Source organism: Pogona vitticeps, chromosome 2, assembly GCF_051106095.1.
Source record: "Pogona vitticeps strain Pit_001003342236 chromosome 2, PviZW2.1, whole genome shotgun sequence".
Classification (NCBI taxonomy): domain Eukaryota; kingdom Metazoa; phylum Chordata; class Lepidosauria; order Squamata; family Agamidae; genus Pogona; species Pogona vitticeps.
Window position 1 is genome coordinate 192,389,645 of NC_135784.1, and position 22,872 is coordinate 192,412,516.

At 47.4% G+C, this 22,872-nt stretch overlaps 1 protein-coding gene and 1 non-coding gene across 2 annotated transcripts; one reads left to right on the forward strand and one right to left on the reverse strand.

The window, feature by feature from the left end:
- Positions 1-1,959: 1,959 nt before the first annotated feature.
- On the forward strand, positions 1,960-22,671 carry LOC110084635 (solute carrier family 25 member 36-A). Its single transcript, XM_020804143.3, has 7 exons — positions 1,960-2,213; positions 14,386-14,562; positions 14,718-14,795; positions 15,475-15,575; positions 16,965-17,031; positions 20,444-20,727; positions 21,226-22,671. The coding sequence occupies exons 1-7, from the start codon at positions 2,173-2,175 to the stop codon at positions 21,420-21,422; spliced, it is 945 nt and encodes a 314-aa protein (XP_020659802.2). The 5' UTR covers positions 1,960-2,172; the 3' UTR covers positions 21,423-22,671.
- LOC144587645 (U1 spliceosomal RNA) lies at positions 19,263-19,421 on the reverse strand. Its single transcript, XR_013542817.1, has one exon. It is a non-coding gene; the product is annotated as a U1 spliceosomal RNA (small nuclear RNA).
- Positions 22,672-22,872: the final 201 nt, after the last annotated feature.

The following is a 22,872-nucleotide window of genomic DNA, read 5'->3' on the forward strand; positions in this document are numbered from 1 at the left end:
GGAAAATAAGCATTCTGCTCAGTTCAGAGAGGTGCTTGCTTTGAGATCTATAGCATAAATTGGACTTATCCCCCTGTCTTCCCATACATGTTCGCTTGATCCTTTCCTTTCCTTTATTGTTTAGTCGTTAAGTCGTGTCTGGCTCTTCGTTACCCCATGGACAACAGCACGCCAGGCCCTCCTGTCTTTGCCTTTCCTAGTTGTCTAACAAATATGTCTGTGACCTACAAAAGCTCACTGAAGAGATTTGTTACTCCTAGGGGAGTCTGAATCCTTTCTTATTTTAATTTTTATTGGTTCTTGGGCAAGGTATTAGAGCATATAGTGACTTTTCAGATCCAGGAAGCCTTGGGTGACACATATTATCCCGGTGCAAAGGCAGTGCTGATAAATGCAGTTTTCTCCTCACCCAAGCAAGAGTCCTGATCAAGAGAGTTCTGATCTCAGCAGAGAATCGATAACTTCTAAGACAGCAGGATGTAATTCTTGCAAGGAATGGCGATAAAATGCAAAATACTATTGCATGTCAGTTGTCAAGTCTTGGGGAATACACAATAATATACAATCAAGGCAGCAATTTGTCAGTTTGACAGTGATAGATGTGATGTCACTATTCCCCATAGTGGTCTGGACTGTAAAGAGATGTAGCCTGGAAACAAGTTCCCCACTTCTGTGCTACACTACGTACTGTACTGCCTTATGTGAATATCTCTGCATATTCTTCCTCCCTAGTTCTGATATTGTCTTGTTTCACCCTCCTTCCTACCATTTTGCCTAAGGAGATCTCCTTAGGCATAGGAGAGATCCAGAGTTCTCAAAAGCTTCCACATTGTTAATCTCCTTTTGACTCACAGCACATGAAAGGTATCATATCAATAGGGATTTTGGTTGTAGAGATCTGTCAGGAAGTGCAGTGGGAGTTGTTTGAATACGTATTTGCACCACTATCCATGCCCCTCCATTGGAGACCTCGTGATCTGTTCTCAATTTTTTGCATCCTGCTCGTTAGCCACTTTCCTCACCCTGTGAGGCTCCTCCTGGTGTATTTTTAAAAATATATCCTTATTTGTCAAAAGCAGCTTTCAGCTTTCCTAAATATGTGGGAGGGAGGCGTTTAAGCAGTCGCTCCTGGCTCTGTTTCTGATGCATCTTCGCTGTACAGAGCTGAAATCTGGAGCCGACCAGTTTGCATGAATAACCGAACTGCTTGACTCTGAAACAAGGTATTAGAGCATATGGTGACTTTTCAGTTCCAGCAAAGTCACATGCAAAATGTTGCCCAGTTACTGCTGATGGGTTGGGGTTAGACACACAACCATTACCAATTCTTTTGCTCTGCCTCTGTGCTATCTCCGCACCAAATCCCACCCGCCGGGAAGCTACTACTTTTTGTTTCATTTTTTTTATCACGCAAAAAAAATTTTAGTGTCAACATGTGAACAGTTATCCTGAGACATTTCCGAGCAAGCCGCTGTGCGTTGTTCCCGCCACTGATGTCTTTCGGCTGCCTGTCTTTCATTTGTTTATAATTTTCCAGGGTGCGCAGCATTAATGTGCTGGTAAATTTTTGTCGTTGTCCACAGCCCTTCCACACATGGATGTAACAGATTTTTAAAAAAAAAAGGGGGGGAGGGATTTTTTAAAAAAACAGGAAGGGATGTGTTCTGCTACAGAGGTAGCAGTATCTCTTCCTCACATACTGGTACCACATACTTTTTTTAAAAAAATATTGTGACACTTTAAAAAAAAGTGAGAACGCAAATCGCGGGGTATAGATCACGGGACCAAAACGAGATACTGCTCAAGGAGTAAAAAGGCGCGAGCCATGAGGGAGTGTGAATGCAGCCGTAAACAGGGCCTCCCGCTTCGAGGCCTGCAATTCTACATGGCGGCCAGAGGAGGAGCTCTTCCGTTGCCACCAGCCGGAGGAGGAGGCGGTCTGTGGCTCACCCCCGATAGGCCCGCCCGGCAGCGTGGCCAACCCACGAGGAAGTCCTTGGGGGCCGCGCTCAAGGAGAGGGGCGTCACCTCAAGCACCGGACCCCAAAAGCGCCGGAACTGCAAGCGCCCCAGAAGGCAGGTGGGGCCTTAGCTCGATCCGGAGGAAGCCCCGTCTTGCAACCCGCCGGGAGGGACCAGTTTTACGCGTCGGGGGCCAGGCCTGCTTGCAGGATGCCTCGTCGGAGCACGGCGCTTCACCTCGTGGCCGGCGGGTGAGTCTTGGGCCGGGGCTCGGAGGCGGGGAATGACCGGCAGAACCCGCGGCCCGGACCCTTGGGAGAGGAGAGAAGCCCCGCATCTGTCCAGCGGGACTCGCTGCGAGGCAGAGGGCGGCGACGGGCGGGCGTCTGGCCGGGCCTGATTGTACGAGGGTGCATGACTGCAGTCGGTAAAAAAAGTTGCAGGCTGCAACTTGCACGCCCGGGGAATGGCGCCTTTCTGAGAGAGAGAGCGAGCGAGCAACGGGCAGCCAAGTCAAGGCGCTGCAAGCTAAGAGCTCGGATGATTGTGGGATTTCACCTTGCGGGGCTGGTGGGTCGCTGGTTCTAAAGTTGCTTGTAAAAATGTTGGATTTTTAAAAAAAGTTCTTGGACGTCAGTTCAGCATCGGTTGCTCTGCAGCGAAATACTTTGACAAATAATTAATTTTAATCCTCAGACCGTCTGTCAGTCTCTAGACGTTGCATTTATTGTAGCCAGTTTCAAGCATTTCACATATGTCACCCCAGTAATCCTTGCAGCAGTCTTCCGAAACTGTTTGCCAGTGTCACTTGACTAAAACCACCTGGTTGTATAGGATAAAATCCTAAACACGGTTGCTAAAAATTAATGTGTTGAGGTTTTTTTGCTGGGGCACACATACTTGGGTAAGGGGCATAGCAGGGGTGGCTTGGGGGGGAGCGCTCTGGAGAGCCTCACTGCAAAATTTCAAAGGTGGGGGCTGTCCTGATCATGAAGGGACTGTGGAGTATAGGATTGCGCCTTTAATTTGTCCTTGAGATGAGCCACCCTCACAGCCAATACTTTATCTATGTTTGTGCAGCACAAGATCTTTTCATGATGTCATTGCATGCAGAATATGTTGTACCAGATACATTTGAAACCTAGAGGAAGCACCTTAGGGAGAAAAAAAATCCAAAACAAAAAATGGGAAAAGAGTTAAGCAGTCGCACCCCATGCCATATTCCTGTTGGCCCCTCACAAACAGATTAACAGAGTACTGTTGCTGGCCTATGATTTGCCTTTGTGTGTGTTTTGGTTCTCACTTGTATGCAGCTACCTTCCCCCCCCCAGACATACATTACTCCTTGCTTTTTCCTCACAAGTGGGCATGAGGGTGTTTGTGTGTTGTGACAGAGTGTGTCCTGCTTTCCTTTCCTGGGATACAGCTTCTCATAAAACAATGTCTTTATTTCAGTGATGCCCTCTTGTCTGTGCAAAGCGCTTCATTCTTGCTTTGGGAAAAAGGCTGTGTGAGCTGTGCGCCTGCATGGCACAACGCAATAATATGCTCCTCCTTATAAGCACCTTGAAAATGAACGGGAACTGCAGAAGTTCCATCTTTTCAGTGTGTGTGTGTGTTTTCCTGAGGAGATTTCCAAAGGCTTAGCCTTGTTAAGCTTTTGCAGCAAAAACAAAGGGAACCCTTGTGACACCTGAAAGACTAATAGCTTTTACTTGCCATAAACTTTTTGTAGATTGCAGTCCACTTCTTTGACCCATCTAGATGTTTGCACAGGGAAAGGGGGTTCACCTGTGATCTGCTTGAGGACTAAGGAGAAGGGTGCCTGCTTTTACTATTCTGAGATGAGGCTTCTCTTCTGCTCCTTCCGTGAGGTACCAAAGGGTTCAGAAGTACCAGGCAACATGGCAGTCTTGAGCCAGCTCGACGCCTTGCTCTGTGTCCCAACTACAGTGGTGCCTTGCATTATGACGTTAATTCGTTCCAGCGAAATAGCTGTAGAACGAAAACGTCGTAATGCGAAATAAAAAAGCCCATAGAAACGCATTAAAACCCGATTAATGCATTCCTATGGGCTTGAAACTCACCGTCCAGCGAAGATCCTCCATAGCGCGGCCATTTTCGCTGCCCGTGCAGCGAGGAATCAGTCCCAGAAAAGAGCGGGGAGCCATTTTTTTTTACCCGGCGGCCATTTTGAAACCGCCGATCAGCTGGCCGAAAATCATCGTTTTGCAAGAATCGGTTCCCGAAGCAGGGAACCGATCATTGCAAAGCAAAATTCCCTCATTGAAACCATCGTAAAGCAATCACTTTTGCAATCGCAAAAAGTTCGTTGTAATGCAATTTCGTCATTAAAAGGGGTGCTCATCTTGCGAGGCAACACTAGTCACATTCAGGCATTGGCTTCTTATCTCTAGACATGCTGGGGAGGACCTGATGTCCCAGGAAAAGGATCTCCAGACTCCTTGCACAGCTACTGAATGCTTTTGAAAGTTTAACCAAAATTATCCTTTAAAGCAGGCTTGTCCAACCTGCAGCCCGAGGGCCGCATGCGGCCCTGGTCAGCTCGTAATGCGGCCCAGTGCAATTTTTTATTTTTAAAGAAATTCCAAAGTTTCAAGTTACTGTACACTGCTGGTCCTTGCGGCTGGAATGTGGCCGGGGCATGTCACAACAGTAGAGGGGGAGAGAGGGAAGGAAGGAGTGGGAGGGGAGGAGACAGGGGGGCTGCATGACTGCATTGTGCCATCCCCGTCTATAGGTGGACCCCCTCCCGGCCCCATAAAGCTGCCGGAGTTGAAGCTGGCAGCCTCTGCTGTCTGAGATCGCAGCTGCCAGTAAGCGCGCTTGGAGCGGGGCTGTGGAGGACATCTAGGGCTGTCCCCCCATGCGGCCCAAACCAAATTTTCATCTTCTAATGTGGCACAGTGGTTAAACCGCTGTACTGCAGCCAAAACTGTGCTCACGACCTGGGGTTCAAATCCCAGGTAGCCGGCTCAAGGTTGACTCAGCCTTCTATCCTTCCGAGGTCGGTAAAATGAGTACCCAGCTCGCTGGGGGGGCAATGTGTAGCCTGCATAATTAACTTGTAAACCGCCCAGAGAGTGCTTGAAGCACTATGGGGCGGTATATAAGCAGCACGCTTTGCTTTTAATGTGACCCAGGGAAGGTGAAACGTTGGACACCCCTGCTTTAAAGCAAAGTAGGGAAAATACTTTTGCCAGAAGAGGTACCAGATGTAGGGAGCATCCCCAGAAGGTAAGGACAGTTGAAGCACCTGAATTAAGTGGATGTACATGCTCTTCTGTGCCATGGCCTGCTCAACCAGTTGGGCAGCTTGTGGTGAACATCGCTCTTTGCCTCTTTCCACCTCCTCAACAACTTTCTACCCAACCATTCTTCTGCTATTTCACATTCTTCCTTAACTGCACGTTTTTGCAATGCTGTTGACACTAGACTTGACATAGATTTGTAAATGTAAGTGCTTTTCATGGCACTCCCTGTAGTCATCCCTCCTCCCAGGAGAGTCTAAAAACACAGATCACTGAATCAGTCCATATCAGCCAATAAGGAGCAGGTCTTTTGTAAGGTTAATGGCTCTTAATTGCCTGCCCAAAATTTAATTACCCTCAAGTACTGTGCATTATGAAGTAAGCTGCACTGGACTCCCGAAAGGGTTGGCCTTCATTCATGAGTTAAAAGGAGTATCGTTGGAAGCTGTCTTTTTTATTGTGCCATGTGAACTGCCCAGACTGGTCTGGGTTGCCAGATGGGCTGTATACAAATCAAATAAAATAAATAAATAAGCAAGCAAGCATGATCTGGTTTCCCATCAATTTCTGTCAAAATTTTTGCAAGAACTGGACAGCCAAAGCAGCAATCTAGTAAGGAGAGACTTTGTAATGTTAATATGACTTTTTTCAGCAAACCACCTAGCAATAGTAGAAAGATAAATAAGTAGTTTTTTCTTAATGTTATAGGGATTGCTGTATCCAATGGAAACAATTTCCTTGATGCATTATTGTAATTATTTGCTACTCTTTGCGAAAATTATTTCTCTGTTTTGTTGGTTTTATTTTATGCATTTATTTAAATGATGTACATGCTTATATTAAGAAAATGTTTATTTAGCAGAGTTGCCAAGGCAGTTTATACCCTGTATTTTCTTTAAACACACACACAAACACACACAAACACACACACACACACACACACACACACACACACACACACACACACACACACACACACACACACACACACACACACACACACACGAAAGATTGTAATGGGAGGTTTCTTAGCATGCAATTGAACACAAAGTGGTTCTAATACTGAGGTGTCAGGGTTTACCTGTCAGTTTCCAACAACATAGACTTCTTTTTCCAACTGTACATTTGGTGTGTCCAATTGCATGCTAAGAAACAAATGTATCCTGAGATCAGTCATCATCTTAGAAGTGCAGAATAGAATTAGGAATCCTTTCCAGCATTGGAAATATGTCTGAGACCTGAAGCTCTTATTCTGTTATTCTTAAACAGTGTGTCTTCTACATGCTGTGAAGGAAGCCCACCAGCTCTGGCCCCTCCATCATCCTTTTCAACGTATAAAAGCAAGCGGCTGTTGAGTGGGGTGGGTAGCGTGGGGACATTTCATGTGGGCCAGTAACAGGTTCTTGTGTGCTTTGATTCACATGTGAGAGGCCTACTTATATACAGCAGCCACTCCCCCTGAGTATTCCCCTGTTATATTGACGTGGTGGGCCCTGGTGCCATCCACTTGTGTCTTTGTATGGGAAGAGCACGTGTTTAAGAACAACTGAATAGGCCTTGCCTCTCGGAAAGAATAGGCAAAGGAGTAATCCTGTTTCTGGAAAGCTATGCTGCAGACAAAGACGATGGGCTCACAAGATGGGGTGTCCTTCCATTTAATTTAAAAAAAGTATCCCTGCGCGTAGGAAGCAGGAATAGCAGGAAGAAAACTAGGTGAAAACTCTGCTCTCTGGGGCGAACGTTCTGTCTTTATCTTAAATAAAGCTGATATGGTGCACCATTTGATATGCATGAAATCCAGGCTCTAGATGAAAAACTCTCATGTGATGCCTGCAACTCTGTTTTCAAATGTAGGAAACCTTATCCCTTCACCCTTTGTTTCATGCATAGATTAAACTAGGATCATCCTCTTTCCTTCTGTGCCGTGAGTATGTCAGAAGTCAGAAGTGTTCAGGTTTGTGTTTTCGGACTACGATGTCTAGAATTCCCAGTTTTAGTTGTACAGTAGTTCTGAGACAGGCATCTGCACACCTCCATCTGAAGCTGTTTTGAAGGTGTTGCCCTTGAGGCAAGGAGTGTGCTGGAAGGGAGGATGGATTGGGTGAGCAGTATATTCCTGTCCTTGTTAGGCTAATGTTTCTTGACATCTACCTATTGATCTCATCTCTGCCACTGACTCACTGGTCAAAATCCTGTTCTCTAGTACGTAAATTGCACTAAAGGAGGCTCACTGAATCGACTGGGATTCAGCTGAATCAACTCCTTGTAGGTTCCACTGATTCATATGGGCCTACTCTAACTGCAATTTAGTGTGTTAAGGTAAACACAATTAAATTAGGCTCATTTCAATCAGTGGAACCTGTGGAGGAGTTGAGCTTCTAAATTCCCACTGGGACTACTCTAGTGCAATTTACTACACTGAACAATAGGATTTTGGCTGCTGAGTATCTTTGGCTGTGGGTGCTTCTGGATGATGTTGCAGCTGATCAAAAGGTATTGTGCAGCTTTTCTATCATTCCATTCTTAACAGGTTTTTTTTGTGGAGAGCAAAGAAGAACTACTGGAAAAATATGTGAAGGTTAAAAAATAGAAGAATATGTTGTTTGGACATTCTATAACTTTCCATCAATGAGATGGGGAGATTTCAAGGCAAAGGCCTCGTTTTAAATCATACCACATTACTTGGCTATCCATATAAATAACCCAAACCAGACGAAGAGCCTAAATAACAAAATGGGGAGGAGGGCAGTGTAGGAACAAAGGAAAGCTGAAAATACTTCACAAATAGATATGGACTAGAGATGGGCACAGGTGGAGATAACAAGGGTCCAGCCCCATGGCGCTGGATGGGCCACTCAGTGATGCACTAAATGCCACGGGGTCCGCACTGCCGTCCTCTTGCTCCAGAGATCGAGATCATTGAGCTACTCTTCGACCTGGCAGAGAGGCTTGTCATCTCGCCTCCTTCCAGGAGTGGCTTGGCGATCGTGATCTCCAGAGTGATAGGATGGCAGTGCAGACCCCGCAGCATTAGCGCATTGGTGAGTGGATCCTCATGATCTCCACCTGTGCAGGTGTAGATAATGGTCTCTAATATAGACCATCTAAGGAGTTGTGTGGTGATGGTGTTTGAAGCATTGCTTCTTTTGAACCATTATGAGTTCTTAAAGAAATGGCTTGTGCTCAGGAGATGTTCCCTTCTTTTGCAGGAGTTACTCCTTATTTACAAAAGGTTTAAAGCAATTAAAATGTTTATGCCTCAATGCTAGAATGGATTGTAGGTCCTCTAATAGAATAAATTAGTTGTGGGTTTTGAGCAAGGCGCTCCGGTGTTCAGATGAAGAAAGGTGACACAGTCAGGGGTAGGAAATATCAGGCCTTCCTGTGGCTTTTGTCCATCCCTCTGAGAGTCTCCAGGTAACCTTACCCTTCTCCAGTTGACACCATTATTTGGTGGCTTTCCATTCTTTATGAGAGATATAGGCTAAAATATGGCCTAAATGTTTTATGTCCCAACCTTTTGCTGCACCCAGCACTAAAATGTCTCTTCCCTCCAGTTCCCCCTTCTTTAAATTCGTATCCATCTGTCAGGCTGAAAGAGATTCTTTGCTGCTCACAGAAATGAAGCAGAAGCCATGCATGGTGGTCTGTGACAGTGTTTGCTGATGGCCAGAGAGAGTAGAAAACTTCCTCTAGGTGCCATAACTCATAGGTCTTGATTGTGGGCCGATTGGCTGTGAATATCTGGTACTGGGCCTTCCTATGCTTGCTTAGAACAGGAGATGAACATCCCTGTATTTGACATTGATATTGGTCTGTAATGGGGTTTCCAGGGCAGTTCGGGGGGGGGGGAGTCTCCCAGTTAATTTACATTCCATGATGCTAAGCTTGTTTGGTCTTGTTTGCATTTTAGACTGGTAAAACGGCTGGCTGCTTCTTTACCAGGATGAAAAGCCTCTTTTTGCTGCAGAGTTAAAAAATTCATATAAAGTGGAATGCTTTAATATGAAGAAGAGTGGATGTGATGACATAAAAGATGAGATAATCCTCTGGTAATCTTTTAATGAGATGTAGTATTGTCTCTAGCTTTTTTCTCTTGGATCTGATGGACTCATTATGTGTGAATATGGGTTCTGTATTACTGGAGAATTTTAAGAAGGGGTGGGACAAGCAGCTCTTTTGGGATTTTCTGCTATGAAGGAGAAGGAAGATGATACAGTGGTGCCTCGTACAACGAGTGCCCCGTTTAACGATGAATTCGCATAGCGATGGCATTTTTGCCATCGCTTTTGCGATCGTATAACGATGTTGCCTATGGGGAAAAATCGCTTTGCAATGTTTTCCCCATAGGCACCATTTTCCCCCAGCTGAGCGGCGGGAGCCTCCGAAGGAGTGCTCCCGCAGCTCAGCTGGGGGAAAATGCCTGCGGTGGCCTCGGAAGGACCCTTCCGAAGGGTCCTTCCGAGGCCACCGCTGGGATTCCCCTTCCCCGCGGCCGGCTTCCCCGGCCATGGTTGGACTCTCAGGAGTCCGACCATGCATGGGGTAGCCTGCCGCGGGTCGGATCCAAGCCGCGGGGAGAGGGTGGGGGGATCTGGATGGATCCCACCACCCTCCCCCCGTGGCCTGAGGAGGGTGGGAGGCATGGCCGGACCCCCGCGGCCTGAGGAGGGTGGGAGGCATGGCCGGACTCCTCGGCAGGCACCGCGGCTCGGATCGGATCGGAGCCGCGGTGCCTGCCAAGGAGTCCGGCTATGCCTCCCACCCACCTCCTGCGGCTTGAGAAGGGTGGGAGGCATGGCCGACTGTGCTTGCAGCAGTGGAAGAGGTGCCCGGTGGAGGAGAAGGCAGGAGCTGATCTGTCATTTCTCCTCCACCGGGCACCTCTTCCGCTGCTGCAAGCAACTTCGGGGCAGTCCTTTGGGGGAAGCCGGGCTGTGGAGAAGAAAGGCAGAAGCCCATCCGATCTCCCCCCCCTCCACACCGGGCAGCTTCTCCCGCTGCTCCCGATGGTTGGGAGGGGAGATCGGATGGGCTTCTCCCTTTCTTCTCCACAGCCCGGCTCCTCCCAAAGGGCTGCCCCGAAGTTGCTTGCAGCAGCGGAGGAGGTGCCCGGTGGAGGAGAAATGACAGATCGGCTCCTGCCTTCTCCTCCACCGGGCACCTCTTCCGCTGCTGCAAGCACAGTCGGGGCAGCCCTTTGGGAGAAGCCAGGTGGTGGGGGAGAAGGCAGGAGCCGATGCCGTCTTCCCCCCCTCCCCCGAGGCTTCTCCCAAAGGGCTGCGCCCGATAGTGGGGGAGAAAACCGGATAATCCGTTCCTATTGGAACGGATTATCCGGTTTTCAATGCATCTCTATGGGAAAACACGTTTCACTTAACGATGTTTTCCCATAGCGATGTTTTTTTTTGAACCAATTAACCTCGCTATGCGAGGCACCACTGTATTCAGAAATGGACCGTCTTCCTTCCAGAATAGTGGTGTCCCGCTAGACGGTTACTCTGCTTGATGACAAATCCGCTGTACGATGAGTTTCTTGCGATTGCTATAGCGGTGGCAAAACGATGATTCAAAGGGGTTTTTTCACTTTCCAACAATTGGTTCCCTGCATCGGGAACCGATTTTTCATTTAACGACGATTCAAAACAGCTGATCGGCAGGTCGCAAAATGGCTCCCCACTGTGTTCAGGATGGATTCTTCGCAAGGCAGGGACCGCAAAATGGCTGCTGCATGGAGGATTTTTGCTGCACGAGCAGGTATTTCCCCCATTGGAACGCATTGACTGGTTTTCAATGCATTTCAATGGTTTTTTTTCTGCTTGACAACGATTTCACTCTACAGCAATTTTGCTGGAACGGACTATCGTCGTCAAGCAGGGCACCACTGTATAGTCCAAAAATACTTAGGCATAATTATGTATGTTAGTCTTTAAGAGGGCAGAAGACTCCTCATGTTGGTTAGCCACCCACCCCGCCATGTCCCCAGAAATCTCTTTAGAGATGTGTTTGATTGTCTGTCTGTGTTCAAGTCCAATCGCTTTGGACAAAGTAAGCATTTTCCAAGTGGCATTGTGACATGAACGACTTCACTTCATTCTCTGGTGCCAGTGCACTGGATCTTCCCTTTGCCCCTTGCAATAGAATTTCAGTATATGGAAAAAAAAAACCTGTGTTGAAAAAGTAAGCCATATTAGATGCATATTAATCAACGTGCTTGAGTAAGTGTACTGGCCTCACCCTATTTAGAAACTGTATTTAAAAAGAGGAGGGAGAAAGGCTGAAATATGACGCAAGAGACCCATCGGACTTGGGCAACTGTGTTCTTAGTGAGCAGCCTGTTATGTAACTTAAGTGGGCAGTGGTCCAGTATTTCATAGAGCCAAGAGCGCAGGTGCCAGCCAACCTTTCCCCATTGCATCTTGCTGTCACCTGAAAGCAAAAGCCAGCGCGGGAGCATCTTGCTCTCCAGCCCTGGGAGACTCTGGGTACCCCTGAGTATGCATGCTTGTATGCACCTATTAAGAGTGGGCACTGGTTATGTGTAAATGCATCCGCCGCCTAGATTGTCAGGGTTATGTGAGTATTTTTCACATTTAGGCCATACCTTTAGTGTAAGTACTCTAAACTAGCAGGGGGAAGACACCCCCACCCCCATGATTTAAACAATCTGCTTCCTGGGTACTCAAAGGAGCACATGTGCCACTCACGAAGCCATGGAGAAATCCTGGGGTGAAGGTGAAACGGAGATTTTCATAAAGAACAATGTTTTGAGAGTTGTTAACAAATTTCTGCAGCAGGCACTTTTGTATTAATTTTTTTTCTTTTTTTGTGACAAGAAGAACCATGTGTTAGAAAAAGGGTACCAGTCTTACAGATTTAATGCCAGGCTTTAAGTGACCACAAGGCTCTGATGTCTTTTTTCTGAAACAAGTTAATGTGCCTGTTCTTCTGGAAATTACACTGGTCTTTGGTACCTCTTTTCTGCCCCATTTCCGAGCTGGTGCCAAGACTGGTTCCTCTGTTCCCCTGTCCTTGCTATTTCTACATCAGAAGCATCCTATCAAGACTCGTTGGTGCCGGCTGATATATCAAGCTGGTTTCCCTGTGTTATTTACCTTGGAGCCTACCTTTTGGACTTTACATAGTCTCTGTCCACACTTATGTCAGGACAGCTCTTACCACTGATTGATCAATGACGCAGTAAGCCAGCGCACATCCCTCTGGAGGGGTTTTGCCTTACGCTGAGCCAAAAATAAGAGAGAGGAGCAGATATTTTCCGAGCATACCCTCTCAGAGGCACCACTGGCAGATACCATTGTCCGTTGCATCACAAGTGTTGATTTTCCCCAGCCAATAATGGAAGGCATATATGTGGCAACAGGTGGAATTGCACGGATCACATCCTTCAAGCTTCTCTTTGCATGTGTTGCTGGCGACTCATGGGGAGGCCCACACTTCCCTCCAGTGCAGTACTTCCTTCTTTACAGCCCTTAGATCAAGTCAGGACCCTCTCCTCTCTGGCTTTGTTGACATGAAAGAGCTTTCAACTTGACTGCATTTAAATAGTTTGCTATATTCTGTTTGTGTGTAAACATCTTTATCTCAGGGAGTCTTATTGTTTGCACCGATGGCTTCTTTGTAGGACCTTGTTTTCTTTCTCCTCAGTCCGTGGGATCCCTTCTTCCCTGTGTGTTTGCTTTCCTTCTTCCGATGCACCCACATGAAATGGAAGGCAGCCACAGGCAGTGTTATTTATTTAAGAGTTCACTTTTTTTGTACCTGGAAGGTGATGTTTTTCACCTGGCTGCCTCATCAACTAGGAATGTTGGTTCCAGATTTTCCAAAACCACAGGAAAAGGCCCTCAGGGAGCTTCCCTCCCTGCCGCTATCCTTATGCTTGTCCAGTCTGTCAAGGGCCGGGTGGGGGAAGCAAGAAGAAGAACAACAGGAGGGCTCAGTTCTCTTTGCTTTTGTTTCCGATCATACGCTCGGAAAGGTGAGGTGAAAGGCTGTGTTAGAAAAGAGCACAATAATAAGAGTATGGATCTCGTCGAAAAGCCAATCATACTCTTAATTTAAATGCCTGTGGACATTTTGTGACTGCAGGTAGCCTGGATTACAGTCATGCACGGGATAAGGGTTTAAAGGCAGTTATCATACAGCATTTTTTGTTCAGTTAGGTACAGGAGATGCCAGCAGCTCCCATGCCAGAGGCAAGCAATCTGACTATAAAACCTAACCAGTTTTCGAAACGTCTAGTTTTTTCATCAGAATATTTTGGAGGATGGCAGCCTTTGAACTGCACATAGTAGCAACAGGTGTGCCTGACTGCCTGAACCCCACAGACTCTTACTATGGTACACAGGGCCATGTTTTTCAGAACTAGCCATGGCAGTGTCATGAGCTATCTCAGATTGATCTGAGATGGAAAGAGACCAGGGACAAGGTTCTGAACTACAGAGCTAGCACTGGTTTGTGCAGCAGAACTAAATAATATTGAGTAACTCTTGTTTTGCAAGGGTCATGACGTTTGAACCTCTCTTCCCCCCCCCCCTTGGACTTTAGAGCTTTGGGCAGCAGCCTTGCTTAGAACAGCGTTGAAGCAAGACGTCAGCATTTGAGTCCGTTGCAAATCCAAGGGTTCAAATGTGACGCATGTCCCTACAGCAGGGCACTGCAAAGAAAAAGCATGGAGGAAAGGTAGAGGCAGAAGTGGGAGGGGGAGCTCCTGTCCTAGTTTGGGTGGACTACAGTTACGCACAATCCTAGTCTATACTGTAATATCTGTAGTATGACTACAGATATTACAGTATAGACTAGGATTGTAGGTAATTTAATAGAAGTTAGCATTCATCAGATTAACATCCTCTGGCAAAACTACAGGGGTTTGGTCTGTCCAGCGTCAAAGACGCTATTCATGTACAAACCTTTGTAATGTAAAATTTGCTGTTTCATTTGGAAATGCACCAAACATAGAAAGTTTAGTGTGTATTTGTCCATATATGTCACAGGCCATATCTGACTTCAATACCTGTTCTCCACATCTGATTTCCTCTTTTCAGATGTTTGCCTTACAGTGGGATGGGGTCCCTCGGGAACTCACTTGCTTAAACACATGCCGACTCTGGATTTCATTGTCTCCCTTCCCCAGATTTGGCGGCACAGCCGGGGCCATCCTGACCTGCCCGTTGGAAGTGGTGAAGACCCGCCTGCAGTCTTCCTCCTGGGCCCTGAAGCCCTTTTGTTTGCCTGCAGTCCAGCTGCAGGGGCTGAACGGGACATTGGTCCGCCCTGAGCTGCCTTCGATAGGAGTCCTTCGGCTGTTAAGGTGAGAAAAGAAATGGCTCTCGGCTTTGCCGGCATCCTCAGCACAGACGCCCTGGGGTGGCAGAAATCCTTTGCTTCACATCTGCACCCCCTTGACCCAGGGGGAAGAAGGGGAGAGCGCGGTCACCCCAACTCATTCGTTCTCCCTTTTCACAGAACCATGCTGGAGAAGGAAGGCGTCCGTTCCCTCTTCCGTGGCCTCGGACCTAATCTGATTGGGGTTGCCCCTTCAAGGTAAATTTGTTATGCAAGGATGAGGCTTCATCTCCAAGAGCCCAGGAAGAACTTTCACAGAGTTTTCCTTCCTCCAACCAGCCATGCAGGTTCCAAGGAGGAGGAGGAAATGGTGTCATTTGGTTCCCCTGGCCTTTTGAATTGTGTTTTTTTTTTTTTCTCTTTTTGGGCAGCCAAATGATTGGTTTGTGTTAGTTTACAGGATTTATCCTCTGCCAGTCTCCAAACAAATGGTATGCAAAATAAGAGCAAATATTAAAAGAGAAATAAATTAAAAGGCAAAACAATTAAACATTCATATTGGGGGGAAAAACACGTGTCACTATGGAAAATATGGAATCTGACTTGTAAGAGAATTTTCCTTAACAAATTTGTCAATTGGCCAAACATGTCTTCTATTTGAGCCTTTGGTTGACATTTTTATACGAGGTCTCTTGCTATTCCTGCACACATATGTTGATCTTTAAAGCAAAGGAGAAGGCAGAGGAGAGGTGTTGGTAATGCAAATGAGCATTCTGGCCTTGGAAAAAATCATACATGTTATAAATAAACCAGTCAGAGAAAGGGCCATTTTGTGCCTATTGACCCTTTGGATCTTAGCAAGATTTTTATGAGATTCTATCATTCCTTCTGTTGGAAAAAGGACTTAAATATATCCAATTCTCCGTCTTTCTGTTAGGGCTATATATTTTGCTGCTTATTCAGGAGCCAAGGAGAAATTCAACACCATATTTGCGCCAGAGTCCAAGAAAGTTCATATGCTTTCAGCAGCCTGTGCAGGTAAATATTTGTCCGATAGAGGAGTATGCTAAGCTATCTTGGACCATAATCATGTGTTGTGCTCTAAGCTTTAATGAAAGATGAAGATTTTTTCGGGGGGGGGGGGGAATTACTCAACAGGAGTTAGAAACGGAACAGTGACTCCAGGGGCATTTGTTCTTGTATGGAGAGTTGCGTGACAGTTGAAAACCAAGCCTTATGAGGAAAGGCTGAAAGAATTGGGCATGCATAGCGATGCGTTTTTTGCGATCGCTAATGCGATCGCATTGTGATGTTTAGATAGGTCAAAAATTGCATTGTGATGATCGGTAAGCATTTCGCTTACCGATCTTTGCATTGCGATGTTCTAAAAACAGCTGATTGGCGGTTCCAAAATGGCCGCCGGAAGAATAAAATGGCCGCCCGCTCCGTTTTCGCACCCTGCCCTCGTTACCGAGGCAGCGAAAATGGCGGCCGGATGGGGAATCTTCACTTACCGGTGAGTTTTCGCCCATAGGAATGCATTAAACGGAGTTTAATGCGTTCCTGTGGGGTTTTCAGTTCCGTTTAGCGATGTTTCCGGATAGCGACGTTAATCCTGGAACAGATTAATGTCACTATGCGGGGCACCACTGTATGTGAAAGACTATCATACAGAGGAGGAACAAGATCTGTTCTTGATCATCCCAGAGTGCAGGACATGCAACAATGGGCTCAAGTTAAAGGAAGCCAGATTTCAGTTGAATATCAAGAAAAACTTCCTAACTATTAGAGCAGTATGACACTGGAACCAGTTACCTCAGGAGTTAGTGAGTGCGCCAACACTGGAGGCATTCAAGAAAAACTTGGATAATCACCTGGCAGATATGCTTTGATTGTAGTCCTGTGTTGAGCAGGGGATTGGACTTGATGGCCTTGTAGGCCTTTCCAGCTTCACTTTTCTATGATTCTACGTGTTTGGGAAGGTGCAGGCTTCCAAATTGTTGAGGCTTCTGTGGGCTCTTTACATTCATTTAACAGCACAGATGACTATGCATGCCTTCCTCCTTGCACTTAAATGGATAAAATGTCACATTTGAGAGCCCAAGGCTTTCTGCTGTCTGCTTCAAAATATCAAGCAATGCAGTCAAGCAGCAGTGATGATTCTCATTGAGAGGAAAGCAGACATCAAACTAGAGTCCATAGGAATACTTCGGCCTGAGTTAAATGCTTAGAGACATCACTGAAACGCATGAAAGAGTTAAACCTATTGTCGTCATTTGTTGAAATTAGCTGGATATGGAAGCATCGAATTATGGCTGGATTGAGCTCCTACTTGACCACCAGAGTTGGTCACCAATGTAGGGTTCAGGATCTTTCACAAACTACCAAGTTCCCACTGCCATCTTGACCTTTTTTTCCTCTCCACAGGGGTGACGTCTTCCACCTTGACCAGTCCCATCTGGGTGGTAAAGACCAGAATGCAGCTGGAATCCAGGTGAGGAGAACAAGGATATACACTTGTCCACAGCATCGTTCTAAGGCACATGGGTTGTGCCTTACTTTTTTTGACAAAACTCGATCCTAGTCTGGTAACCTGGTGGTAAACAAGGCCAGATGTGGGAAGACACGTCATTGGCAAGCTGTACAAATGCTTGAATTTCATATCAGAGCTAATATTCAGAAGATGAAGGATCCGAGTTTTTCCCTTTTAAGAGTTGCTGATAATGCTTAGACATGTAGCTAATGCCTGGTAAACTGCAGAAGCCAGACAGGTACAGTGGTGCCCCGCATAGCGACGATAATCCGTTCTGGAAAATTTTTCGCTATGCGGATTCGTCGCTATGCGGGACTAAAAACCCCATAGAAATGCATTAAAACACGTTTAATGCGTTCCTATGGGGAAAAAACTCACCTTTGAGCGAAAATCCGCCATCCGGCCGGTGCCTCTAAAGGAGGCAACACAATGGGCAGCCATTTTGGAAGCACCGATCAGCTGTGCTTCGGCCGCGCTCTCTCTCTCTCTCCACCCCTTGCAGGTCCAGCCTGGGCAGAGAGACTGAGGCACCCCGCCGCCATGGCCAGGGTGACTGAGTCTCCCTGCCCAGGCTGGAGTTGCGAGGGGAGAGAGAGAGAGAAAGAGCGCCCGCGCGCCAAAGCCGGCAGGGGTTTGCAAAGCTGGCTTCCGCGATCTTTGCAAAACTCCGCCCATCAGCTGTGCTTCGGGCTGCCTCTCTCTCCCCTCCGAGAGCCAGCCCGAAGCACAGCTTATGGGCAGGGCTTTTGCAAAGATCATCTGCTCTCTCTCTCTCTCTCCCCTGCCGGCTTCGGCGCGCAGGCGGTCTTTCTCTCTCTCTCCACCCCTTGCAGGTCCAGCCTGGGCAGGGAGACCGAGGCACCGCGCGGTGCCTCGGTCTCCATGACCAGGCTGGACCTGCAAGGGGAGAGAGAGAGAGAGAAAGAGCACCTGCGTGCCGAAGCCAGCAGGGGTTTGCAAAGCTGGCTTCCCTGCAATCTTTGCAAAACCCCACACATCAGCTGTGCTTCGGGCTGGCTCTCTAGAGCTGATGGGCGGGGGTTTGCAAAGATCACCGGGAAGCGAGCTTCGTAAACCCCCGCTGCCGCGCGCGCTCTCTCTCTCCCCTTGCAGGTCCAGCCTGGTCACGGAGACCGAGGCACTGCGCCGCTACGGCCAGGGTGGCAGTGAGGTGCCTCAGTCTCCCTGCCCAGGCTGGAGTTGCGAGGGGAGAGAGAGAGAGCGCCCTGAAGTACAGCTGGTCGGCGGGGTTTTGTAAAGCTGGCTTCCTGCAATCTTCGCAAACTCCCGCCCATCAGCTGTGCTTCAGGGCTCTCTCTCTCCACCCCGCAACACAGCTGATCAGTGGGGCCTTTGGGATGATCGTGGGGAAGCGCTTCCCCACGATCATCGCAATGTGATGTTTAGCCTATTTAAACATCGCAATGCGATCGGTTTTTTCATCGCAAAATCCGCATCAGTATGCGGATTCATCGTTAAACGGGGCCCTCGTTAAGCGAGGCACCACTGTACTGGGTGGGTTTGTCCATACTGAGAAGGTTCCCTGACTTATAACTAGGATGAGGATAAACTTGAAAACCTTGAAGAGCAAAGCATGCAAAATAAGAGATAACTATAATTAGCTGCTTGAAGCGCCTGATATTTTACAAAGAAAGGAATATGGATGTGTTAATTCATAGGAACAAAATACAAAATTCACAGATATTTTCACAAGTAATACAGTGGTGCCTTGCAAGACGATTTTGATTCGTTCCGTGAAAATCCGTCTTGCGAAAACATCATCTTGTGAAACGCAGTTCCCCATAGGAATGCATTGAAATCTATTTCATGCATTCCAATGGAGAAAAAAAATCACTGTCTTGCAAAAATTGTCCATAGAAAATATCATCTTGCAAAACACAGTTCCCCATACCATATTGGGGAAAAGCAATCCCCTCACCTGCACTGCCTTTGGAAATGCAATGGGTCTCAGATGGCCTTCCCCCTCTTTGTTGAGCAGCAACGAAGGAGGGTGAAAGGAGTCGAAGCAGCCCCCTGGCTCCTGATAATGGTGACTCCTTTTGCCCTGTTCCTTTACCACTGGGGAGAAAAAGAGGGAGAAAGCAATACAGTACAAGAGATCACCAGGACTTGCTGCCTTTGTAAAAGGTTCTGATGAGGAAAAAAAGAGATGAAAAGGATTTTAGAAAGACCAGGGAAATCACAAACGCAACCCCCCATTAACAAATTATGCAGTTGAGTTCCCCACATTTGGGGAAATCATAGGGATCAGCACACCCAAGGTGCAATGGATGAGCCTCACCCTGGGAAACCACTTTCATAACATGGTATTTCCCCTGCAAGGTATGAATTGGAATGGCCCTTGCACCTCCTATCCCTTCTGTCCCGACACCCGAAGGCATGGTGACTCCCTGGCTGCACCTCCCACTCAGGGCTGCACAGCCCCAGGCCTGCCAGAGGCCAAGAGAGCTCCTCAGTGTTTTTTAGGGTGCCCTGCGGGACCCCCATCAGGGGCTAGGCGTTCCTCCCACAATCCTCTAGTGCATGTGCTTGTCCCAAAAAAGTGGGGAGAAAGTACGCTGCTCGCTTTCTAAGAGGCAGACCCTGGAAAGCCAGCAGCATACACTTCCCCCCCTTTTTTGGGATAAAAAAGTAGGTCTTATGTAATTAATGTGTTTCAATGGGGGGAGGAAACTGTCTTGTGAAACAGGGTAAAAAAAATCCCCCATCTTGTGGGGCAAGGACCCAAACATCGTCCAGCGAAATCACCCATAGGAACAATTGTTTTGTGAAGCGTAACATCGCTCAAAAAAAGTCATCGTCTAGTGAATTCGTTGCTTTGCGAGGTAATAGTCTAGTGAGGCACCACTGTAAAGGCAGTACAGTATCTTCATTATGATCAATTGTACATTCACAAAATGTACAAGTTTGTATAAAGCCAGTATGAAGAGCTTGGTAAGTCAAAATGTCATTCAGGTATCATATAGTATCTTGCAAAGAAGGGAAGGTGGCAGTCTGGAGATTCCCCTTCTCTGCAGCACAATTAAATTGCGGCTCTCCATGGCTTAAAATACCTAGCCAGGTGCTTAGGCTTCTGTGCTCTTTTTCCTTCCTTCCCCCTCCCCCTTTTTTTTAAGATCTAGTCTGATGAAGTGTTCTCATCAGCTTGCATATTTGGTGAATTTATACTTGATCCTCATAAATGTACTGTCTGTCGATTTTGGATTTGAGAAAATGTAGATCTTTTTGGCTAAGAATTTCACATTTGGGGCACAGACCTTTGGGCTTACTTTTAGCACAGGGAACACACGGCTTTGTGGTTCTGGATGGAGCTCAGTTGGGCCTATTCCTAACAGTTCCTTTTCTTTTGCAGAGCCAAGGGCGAGAAACACACTAGCGGCCTTCAATGTGCTATGCGCATTTATTACACTGAGGGCCTGCGAGGCTTTTACCGTGGGATTACAGCCTCCTACGCGGGTGTCTCCGAAACCATAATCCATTTTGTTATCTACGAGGCACTGAAGCAGCGGCTCCGAGAGCATCAGCAATTCCTGGCTCCAGCCCTTCCCTTTTCACCCAGCAGCCAGGACTTCTGTGGGCTGATGGCAGCAGCTGCCCTCTCCAAAACGTGCGCCTCCTGCCTTGCCTACCCACATGGTGAGTGGTTTGGACTTTTGCACTCACCTCAAAAGCTCTCTGGCTTGGAATTGAGGGTCTGAGTATTCCCCCGCCCACCTCTAAAACAGGGCTGGGAATCATGCACACCGTTCCCTACCCCAGGGTATTTTTGTATTCCCCTGGGTTCTTTCCCTGGGTTCTTCTTGGATCTTTCCCTCCCCATAGGGGGGAAAAAAACCCCAGTCCAAACTATGAATTTCCACTCCTGAAAGCCTCCAGAAACAGCAGCTCATAGTAAAACAAAGCATCGTTCTGTTCTATGCCTTGTTCTGCCTTGACAAAAAGGGGTTTTACAAAGATGGAAATGGATTTCTAGCCACTTCCTGTTTTATTTGAGAGGGAGGGGAGTGTAGCATAGTTTCCAGTGCAGGATCTCCCTCCCTCCCTCCCTCCCTGCCAGCCTTGCCCAGTTCTGTTTCAGAAGAGGGGAAGTCCAGCCTGCTCACCTGCCTTACTTTGTGTGTGTGTTCTCTGCAGAGGTCATCCGGACGAGGCTGCGAGAGGAAGGCTGCCGTTACCGCTCTTTTCTCCAAACGTTCCAACTTGTGGTCAGAGAAGAGGGTCCCTCGGCTCTTTACCGTGGGCTGTTGCCCCATCTGATTCGCCAGATTCCCAACGCGGCCATTGTCATGGTTACCTATGAGCTGATCATTCACTTGGCAACAAAAATGTGACTCCTGCCTGACCGTTGCTCAGTGCGCGTGGGTGTGGGTGTATGCCTTTATATAACAGGCGCATTTCCCCACTCCGTTGTTGTGCACCAGCCACAGCAAAAGGACTGGCACATACTAGCCCGTTGGCAACACTTTGTCCTCAGGACTCAATAAGAGGTGAAGGTCTTTAACTGTGCTGAGTCTTAAGGTATCAGCAGATGATGGGGAGGATCAGAGAGGTTGTTGGAAAAATCTAGACCTGTCAAACAGAAGCGGTAGCACAGAAACGTGTACCTCAGGAAGCTACCAGAACTCCTGTTTTGCAGGCAGATGGTTTTTCTAGTTGCCCCAGCAGGCTGGTAGGGCAACGCAAGTGTCACACTCCACTTCCCCTGGGGCCTGAGCCAAGTGGGCCAGCTGGCCAAGAAGAGGCAGAGTTGGTTAAGGAAAACAGTGGAAAATTCTGGTGGGAGCAAATGCTGCATCACATGTTATGTCACAGAGTAGATCTCTTCTCCGCCTGCCTTACTCTGTATTCAGAGCCTGGGTTTTACAAAAAAAAAATAACCAGTGAGGTTCCCCTGCCTCTCCTTTGATGTTGACTTGCTGCGGCAGGCCACTTGCCGTCCTCCAAAGGCAAGCAGGACATCTTCTACTCCTTGATCCAAACATGTCTCCTTCCTGCTTGGGGTGAGACCCAGCGCAGCGTGTGGCTGGAAGTTCTACTGGGTGTTGAGAAAATCTTCCAGTCCCTAGTGATCCATGAAACTCACCGGCTGACTTGAGTCCCAGGGTTGCCAGAAGGATAAATATGGAGAAGAAAACCATGTATGCCGCTTTGAACTCTTTTAGAGAAAAAGTTAGACTATAAATGTGACAAAGAAATAAGCAAAGTGGAGAAGCTGAGCATAGCCAAGACATATCTCTCCTTGTGGGGAACTGTGTCTGCAGCCTTGGCTACCCAGGTTCGCTTGCAGGTCTTGCTTCCCTAATAGAGGAAGTTAAGGATCAATTAGGGGGTGGGGCAGTAATATCCAGGCAGCTGCTAAGGGATGGTTTCCTAAGAGAAGGGAGGTTGCTCTGTGCCGTGATCTGGAGAGCAGCCTGAAGCTGGCATCCACTGGTGCCTTTTGTTATAAGGGCCTGTGCATGGGTTTCCAGCTTCCTATGATGCAAAGCACTAATGATTTGACAGTGTATACAGTGCAACTCTTTTTGTTGGAAGTTCTAAAAGTATTCGTAATTTATTAATAAAACACCAAAGCATAAACATTGGTTTTTTGCCTCAGTACTTTGGTCCCAGGGTATCTCCATTAGTAGTCATGGCACCCTGATGAGTCTTCGTCCCTAGGCCATCTTAAGAAGCAGCGGTTGGGGCAACCTACCTGCCAGAGAGATCCACATGTGACAGAGTGGAAGATGCCAGGGATCTGGGACCTTATGCATAGAAAGCATGTGCTCTGCCACTGCT

Bases quoted from the DNA above. Each gene is read 5' to 3' on its own strand.
- LOC110084635 (XM_020804143.3), top strand. From the start codon at position 2,173: ATGCCTCGTCGGAGCACGGCGCTTCACCTCGTGGCCGGCGG. The intron at 14,563-14,717 runs GTGAGAAAAGAA...CCCTTTTCACAG, and splicing joins GGAGTCCTTCGGCTGTTAAG to AACCATGCTGGAGAAGGAAG. The intron at 20,728-21,225 runs GTGAGTGGTTTG...TGTTCTCTGCAG, and splicing joins CTGCCTTGCCTACCCACATG to AGGTCATCCGGACGAGGCTG.